At 38.8% G+C, this 8193-nt stretch overlaps 1 protein-coding gene across 1 annotated transcript in view; it reads left to right on the plus strand.

Moving 5' to 3' along the window:
* Window positions 1-7547, plus strand: part of ube2j2 (ubiquitin-conjugating enzyme E2, J2 (UBC6 homolog, yeast)) — a 10164-nt gene extending 2617 nt beyond the window's left edge. Inside the window, exons 2-7 of the mRNA XM_014002132.1 lie at window positions 2079-2209; window positions 5765-5805; window positions 5950-6052; window positions 6158-6296; window positions 6387-6467; window positions 6557-7547. Of these exons, the coding sequence (XP_013857586.1) occupies window positions 2079-2209; window positions 5765-5805; window positions 5950-6052; window positions 6158-6296; window positions 6387-6467; window positions 6557-6847 (786 nt within the window). The 3' untranslated portion in view covers window positions 6848-7547. The remainder of the gene's footprint in view (window positions 1-2078; window positions 2210-5764; window positions 5806-5949; window positions 6053-6157; window positions 6297-6386; window positions 6468-6556) is intronic.
* The last annotated feature ends 646 nt before the right edge of the window (window positions 7548-8193 follow it).

Consider the following 8193-nt stretch of genomic DNA (forward strand, 5'->3'; position numbering starts at 1 on the left):
CATTAGCACCTCTAGTAATATATTTACTGAGAAAAATGGTGACGTGTTCAATACTTATTTTACCCGCTGTATACTTTTAAACTCTGATCATAAGAAAAGTGCATTTTGCAGCAAAATGACAGTACGGTCAACAAAAACTCTCAAAAACCTTTTGTGCGCTCTTTTTTCTCACTCTTTATTATATTTTTCCCCATATTTTCCTGACTTACTGCAACTCATTCTCACTCTGTTTTGTCACTTACCGTATATCCAGAGGTGAAGAAGTAGTTTTTGCTGATATATAAAAATTGGTTCTGGCTCAAATTGTTCTCTCTCAATTCATGCAATTTAATCAGCAAATTCCAAACAAATTAAAACTTATCAATATTTTACTGTACTGTAGTTGTATCCCAATGTAAGCAGCATATTTAATTTATTTATTTTTTGTCTGTGCACCACCTGWGTAAAATGTCCCAGTCCATTAAATCGAGCGCACCAATCCCCACTGTGTTTTAGAAGTAGACGCACATGTGCGCTGTATCAAGTCTCCTGTTATAAGTTCTGAACCGGACCGGACCGCACTGCCTCACCCCTGCTTGTTTCCCCATCACTCTGGGCTCTGGTGTATGTGTTTTGAAGTGTGCCGACTAGGGTTGGGCATAATCGTATCGTGTGCAATTAATCGTCAGAAAAACATTAATCGATTATTTTTTGGCACTTGACGATTAATATGATTAATGCCACCAGTAAGACTGACTGGAGATTTCTCTGGTCAGTCCGCTCGGTGCTTCTCTCCACTTCMAATAGGATGAACATTGAAAAAGGTTCTGTGTTTATCCATCAACACAATTTAAAAATTGATGTATAGCCTGAAGTCTGTAATGTTGACATAATTTGGAACAGATTTTTACGAAGAGCAAATCTTTCCCACTAAATTGGTCATGTGACCAGGACAGAAGGKTGACCAGGGGATTAATCATCAAATTAATCATTATTGGCTAAATACCACAAGTTAATCGTGATTATTATTATTATTATTATTTTTTTTGCTAATATTGCCCAACCCTAGTGCCGACTGAACTCGGGCGGGAGCGACAACCAGGAAACGGGGGAATGGGAGGGACAAACCCACTACTCCTTGTGTTCAGCTTCAACAGGAGCAGAGTTAAGCGTCATTCGGAAAGAAAGACAAGCCCAAAATAAGCAACTCWYGTTCAAAAATTAGCCCAAAAAACTGCAACCCATGACTCAGAATTTACAAGCGACTTTAGAAAAAAAGAAGCCCAAAGTCAGTTAWAATAAGTGGACCTGGCACCACTGATCATGACGTGCTTAAGAAAGATTGTCCTGGAGTTAGATTGATCTGCATCCCTCTGTAACAGTCTCTTTAATGTTAGATGATCTGATACTCCGGTTGAATTAAAACTTGTGTTGAGAAGAAAATAAATAATGACAGACATTTGATGAAACTAGAAGTGTTGGCATTTATTAACACTTGTTGTAACTAGGTGAACTTTTCCCCCCTCTGGGACCAATGAAAAAAAGGAGCAGAGTTTAAGTACAGGTCTGAATAAAATTAAGTACACATGGAAGAAGACCAGAGAAATTGACTAAAGGATTTTTATTTTCCTTAAAATAACATTTTAATTTAACAAATTGCAATTGAAAGAATGAAAATAGAATTTAATTTATAGACTAAAACTGTTAACCTTGCATTTCTATTTCATGAATAAAAACAATGTCTTAATACACACAGTATAATTTGTAGGTGGTTCAATTTTTKTTTAACAATAACAACGTTATCCATCATTTGTGTAAATATTTCCTGCCAAACTATATTCAACATGTTAACTTTAAAAAAAGAAAAAAGATAAATGTATATAAAAATGGGGAAAAAAGCTGCAGGTACTTTTTCTTCCTCTGGGGTTACATTACATAATATGATGATGTATAAAATAAAGCCTATTGATCACTGCAGCATCAGCTGAATCTAGAAGAAAATATCTGATGGTGTGTGTGTGTATTAAATGAAGTTTTGTGTTGATACTAGCACCGAAGTAACAGGAACCTGTTCCTCCTACTTGTGTCGTTTGTCTCAGATGAACAACACCGGGAATAAGAGAGCTCCAACTACAGCCACTCAGCGACTTAAGCAGGATTACCTCAGGATAAAGAAAGACCCAGTGCCTTACATCTGTGCAGAGCCTCTCCCCTCCAACATCCTAGAATGGTGAGATTTCCATCTTTATGTCCTCAGAGGACGTGTAGATTAATAATCACCACCAAGAAAGTAGTCTACATCTTTTCAGCACGTATATATTTTAAATACTAAAAGCAAATTTATTTCATTTCCATTATCCAACACTCACTGTGATCATATTATTGGTCAAAAAATAATCCGTTTAAAATACACTTAGGGAAAAAAAAAAGAGTGATTTTTTTTTAATTTTTTTTTTATCGGTTTAACCCATGTATATACACACGTAAGTACATGTTCAGGTGAATTAAAGACAAAATCCGACTGGAAGTGTTTGGTAATGAATCATCTTTTATTGGTTTTTTTATTAAGCAGATGACATAAGAATGTCTCAGAGACAGGATGGTGGTAAATCTGCACAAACTGAAAGTAGAATAGAAATAGCCTTTATTGTCCCGCAGCGGGGAAATTACTATAGTACTGGGCATTAATATGTAGCTGTACCAGTTCATCTGGCTCCCAAAGAATGTCTTATTAAACTCAACATGGCTTGTTTAAACCTGATGTCATTAAATTAAGTTTATGAAGCTAGTGTTTCTCAAACACTTACAGAAATTCCTTTTTTAATAAATTTAGCGAATTAAACTAAAACAAAAGAACGATTAAATAATTTTGGATTTTCATTTCTTTGTAACTCAAAGCTTCTCTAAAATAACCCATTGCTGTTGATTGCTCTACTTTTTCCTTTTCATGACGATGAGGATTGTAGATTAAATTTCCAGTCATTACTGCAGTGTAAAGGCTGGTTTATACTTCGAGTCGCACGTCTTTTCCCCCCGCTGAGTGACAAAAAGTTGTACAACCTCCGTCCGCTCTCCCTCCCGCTGCTATCCCCCGGTGACAGCTGTCCTATACATTGCCCCCAGTCAGAACTCTGAGACGCAGACGTTGCGGCTCGGAGCGTGTGATTGGTCTGAAACTTCGTGGGTGCGTTTATTCATGCAGCACCGGTCCAGTGGGCCAGCGGTCCTCAGCTGTGGTGGCGCCGAGAGTTGGACCAGAACAGGACCCAAAGCAGATCTTCCTTCTGCGTGTTATTTTGTTAAAAATTATATATATTTTTGTCTGAAGCYAGKTTTAAAAAGATCCAGGTCCCAAGGAGCGTGAGCACACAKSTGGTCATGTCTTTTTTTTCTGTCCACCTTTAAAAAAACGACCTACTTCACTCAACTTAATACTGATGTTGAGTGGACAAAAACACTATCCAGCCATTGTTATTGTAGTTTTTATACTTTATATGAGCTGAGGGAGGACAGAGGGAGAATTTATGATTATTTATGTCCACTGCGTCTGCAGCTCGTTTATATTCAGTCAAGAAAAAGACGCGCTGAAATTGCGCAATCAACAAACCGCTGTTGCACGTCTTCTTGAAGTATAAAGCAAGCTTAAGTGATGAGAGGGATTCTTCTAGGGAAAGATAAAATCTCTGTCGTATCACTTTCCAGCTCTATTTTATTGTTATTCTAGTTTCCTGGAACACTTCTTTATTTTTAAGTTTCTAGTTAGGATTCTGCAGTGTTTTGATGTTAATAAGAAACAAAGTTTTTATGATCTCTTCTTAACATTAATGTTGGTCTTTTGACATTTAGTTATACATTTGTTATAACACATTTGTGTTATGGATTTCATACTGTTGCTAACTAAACGTTTATAGTGTCTCTGCTGTTTTATTTGTTGATGGTAAATCTTGTTATCAGGTATATTTAAAAAATATTCCAGACTGTTAAATTGAACTTTTTAGATTATTGCAGATCATGTGGGATTCAGGTGTCAAACTTGAGTGCTTGAGCACCACTGTCCTGCATGTTTTCCTTGTTTCTTTTTCAATTCAATTCAGTTCAGTTCAGTTTATTTATACAGCGCCAAGTCACAACATACGTTGTCTCAGGGCACTGTACATGAAAAAAAAGAACGGTCTAAAGAAGAAACCAGCAGATTGTGTTGAATCACTTCATCACAGTCTCCCATCCTGAGCAAACGGTGGAGAGGAAAAACTCCCTGCTAATCAGGAAGAAACCTCCAGCAGAACCAGGCTCAGGACAGGCGGCCATCTGCCTCGACCGGCTGCTTGAGGGACAGGAAAGAGACACAGGTAAACACAGAAGAACTGGTCCAGGACTGGTCCAGGTGCACCTACTTCTGGAAAAGAGCCAAAAAGAAAAAAAACTGTTAAGGATTGAAATAATTACAAAAAACATGGAGAATTTTCAACACACCTGAGTCAGTGATTGAACTGCCTCTTCAAATTCTGTAAAAGGCTGTTTATCACCCCTTCATGCAAATCAGATGTGTTGGAGCAGAGAAACAAGGAAAACATGCAGGATAGAGGACCTCGAGGACCTGAGTTTGACCCCTGAAGCTTGTCCTGGGTGGAACTCACTAGGATGGATGAGGAACATTGACGGTAGCTCCACTGAGATCTTTGTTATCTTAGCTGTTTACCAGGAAAGCTTCAGTCCTTGAACTTTAGCTCTGGCTTAATGTCCAAAATGTCCCTTAGACCAGGGGAATGTTTGCTCTGGCTCTGATCTGCAGGTGGAGGAGAGCACTCTTGTGTCTCGGTGCTCAAAGCTCAGTTAACTAACATGAAGTGACTGTTGGTTTGGTGAAGCTCAGACCTGGTTTTTCTGGAGTAGAAGAGTGAGATGATGTTGCTTCAGATCCTGCAGTCCTGTAAACTAATTCAGCTCATTCTGTTTGTGTTGAACCAGTTAGTGAAGAGCCCAACACATAGTTACAAACTGTCTGAGATAAAACTTGATGAAAAATAACCATTTTTAACCTAATAGCTATTATTATTTCTCTTATCCACTGTTATCACATTTTAGAAGGCCTTGGTGTTTGGAAACACAGCATTTATAGTTTCTTCTTTCCCTCCTCTGTGTCTGTTTCTGAGTCAAACTGAACTGCAGCTGTAACAAAACAACAGATGGGTAACCATTGTGTGAATTCCTTTGTCCAGTTTCTGCAGATTACAGACAGGTTGATTTTTATTAAAGTGAAACATCTTTTCTTTCCTGATGATCAGATGGGTACAGATAAAAAGTTGATGTAGCGTCACGCCACAAAGAAACTCTCAGTCCACGATGAACAAGTTCAACAGGAACACTGCCTGTGGGCAACAAATTTAACATTTTTAACAGTTTGTATTCAATAAAGTAAACTTTGAGTTCACCCCATAAATAACTCACTGCAAGTGTCTAATTATTAGAACATTTTCCAAAAACTATTTGTACTTTGAACATTTTTGTCTGTTTAAATGACTAGCAAATTCTATAATAAGTGATTCCTTTTCATGTTGCTTTTGTTCCTTAGATTTGTACATCCTTAACATCTGAAATGCCAAACATTTCAATTAAACCCATATTTATTTTGTTTATATAAATGACTAAAAAGAGATTTGTAAGAGACATATTGTCCAGTGTGATGTCAGGCTATTAGTAGCATTTAAATTTGAAAGTAGAGCTCTAAAAGGAAAAATGGAAGCAGTTCTTCTCAACCAAACTGTTTGCTTGTTGTCTTCTATAGGCACTATGTAGTCAGAGGTCCTGAGAAAACTCCATATGAAGGTAAAAACATGTTTACAGGAACTTAACTTCCAGTTTGATCATGTTGTGTTTTTATTAAGAATAATGACAAAGTTAATATGTTTTGTATGTTTTTTTATTATTTTGCGTTTTACATGTCTTTTGTCTCTTTTTGTTTATTTTCAGGGGGTTATTATCACGGAAAACTCATATTTCCTCGAGAATTTCCTTTTAAACCACCAAGTATTTATATGATTACACCGAACGGAAGATTCAAGTGCAACACGAGGTAAAGAGGAAGCTCTTCCCTGTTTGACTGGATAAGGATTCAGGCTTTAGGAGAATTTCCTGCGTGAAGTCTTCTCATTGGTTCGTTTTTCTGTTTGTGTCGCAGGTTATGTTTGTCCATCACAGACTTCCATCCGGACACGTGGAACCCTGCTTGGTCCGTGTCCACAATCCTCACAGGTTTGCTCAGCTTTATGGTGGAGAAAGGACCAACACTTGGAAGCATCGAGACGTCCGACTACACAGTGAGTGAAAACATGTTTGAAAGGTAAGAAACAGGAAGAGCGTGTGCTTTTTGATGGATTTTGTTTGTTTGTTTGTTTGTTTGTTTGTAGAAAAGACAACTTTCTGCCCAAAGCCTGGCCTTTAACCTCAAAGACAAAGTGTTCTGCGAGCTCTTTCCTGAGGTCGTGGAAGTAAGTGTGACATCGTTCTTCTCTTCCTTTCCCCCCTCTCTTCCTGTCCTTTGGATTAATCGTCTCTCTCGTCACTTTTCTCTTGTCAGGAGATTAAGCAGAAACAAAAAGCCCAAAAGGAGTTAAGCACCCGCTCGCAGCCTCTCCCTTTACCTGACGTAGTTCCTGATGGAGACCCTCAACAAGCTCACTATGGCCTCCCAGCCCTCAACGGAGGACCGGCCCCTGTGGGAGGCGCAAACCCCGCCCCCGGCCTGCAGCAGGCCAATCGGAACCACGGACTTCTAGGCGGCGCTTTAGCCAACCTGTTTGTGATCGTAGGCTTTGCAGCGTTTGCTTACACCGTCAAGTACGTCCTGAGGAGCATAGCCCAGGAGTGAGAGGAGGAGGAGCAGCCCCCCCTCCTCCTCTTAGTGAGCCACCTACATGACTCTGATCTTTACAAACACAATACGAGGAGGAGGAGAGGAGGACCCACTCCCCGGTTAAACTCCTCCTCCACCAAAACGACCACAACCATGGACTTTAGAAGTAAACTGAAGCTCGCCCACCCCCGACGGACTGAGAGCAGGAGGTGGATGGGAGTGGGAGTTTGGATGGGGGGGGTTTATTAAAGTGGTTGTGATCCACTTTGTGCTGCAGTGGTTTGTACAAAACCTGGTAGCAAACTTGGCTCATGGGTTGAAAATGAATTTAGACACAAACCCATCAGAGCAGTTGTAACCCTCTTAACAGCAGTCCTGAAATCACTCTGGGCTGTTTTTAATTCAAGTTAAAGGAACAGGATTTTAAATGGTCAACAACACACAGTAAATCATTACCTAAATCTGTAAAAAAAAAGTGATTTGCCTCAAAAAAGTCTCTCATTGTGTTTTGGTTTAAGCAGAGAATTATCTCCTTGAGGAGATTGTACGCGTCATACAGCTGTCAGGTGAGGGAGTTAATATATAAGCTTGTATCAGAGAAAGCTTTATTGTTCTCTAGAAATGCCACAAAACTGCCTCAAACCTATTCATCTTATTTATCAGATCCTAAACTCCCTCACACCGTGATTTAATTAAACCCGGAGTCAGTAAAATCGTATGGACGTGATGTTTTTGTTTTTACAGTATTCAAAAACAAAATGGTTTATCACACTGGAAGTACCTGTCTGCAGCAGAGGAGTAATCCCTCCTTCAGCAGAGGAGTAATCCCTCCTTCCTGGGAAAACTTGTCATTCTCAAACCAGAAGAACGTGTGAATCAGCTTGTAAAAGTTGTTTTTTTCCCTCCACACTCTTTATCACGATCAGATTTGTCAGGCTTTACTAGATTTTACATGCATTAAAGTTTCACTGGAAGTTAACGTTTCTAAAAAAAACGAGCTTGATCAAACATGAAAGGGTGAAACTTCAGAAATGTTTAACTAAATTCTGGTGAAAATGGGATCTGCTACAAATTGTTCAAGCAATGTTTTGTCTGTGGAAATCTATTCTAAACAAATTTTGATAGTTTTTTTTTTATTTTCAGTAAATGTTTCTATTTAGAGTCCAACCAGTCCTCTAACCCATGAGCCAAGCAGAGGCTGCACAGTGGGAAAAAGAGACCAGAACCTTTAAAAAAAATWTTTTTAAGTGGTTTAGCAGACCAGCATAGCACTGGTTTGCTTCGGTCCAGATAAACGACCAACATGACGAATCTTTTTTATTTCTGAGCACCAACATTTTCTTTTTAATAGATATATATAT

Source organism: Austrofundulus limnaeus, unplaced genomic scaffold (assembly GCF_001266775.1).
Source record: "Austrofundulus limnaeus strain Quisiro unplaced genomic scaffold, Austrofundulus_limnaeus-1.0 Scaffold11, whole genome shotgun sequence".
Taxonomy (NCBI): domain Eukaryota; kingdom Metazoa; phylum Chordata; class Actinopteri; order Cyprinodontiformes; family Rivulidae; genus Austrofundulus; species Austrofundulus limnaeus.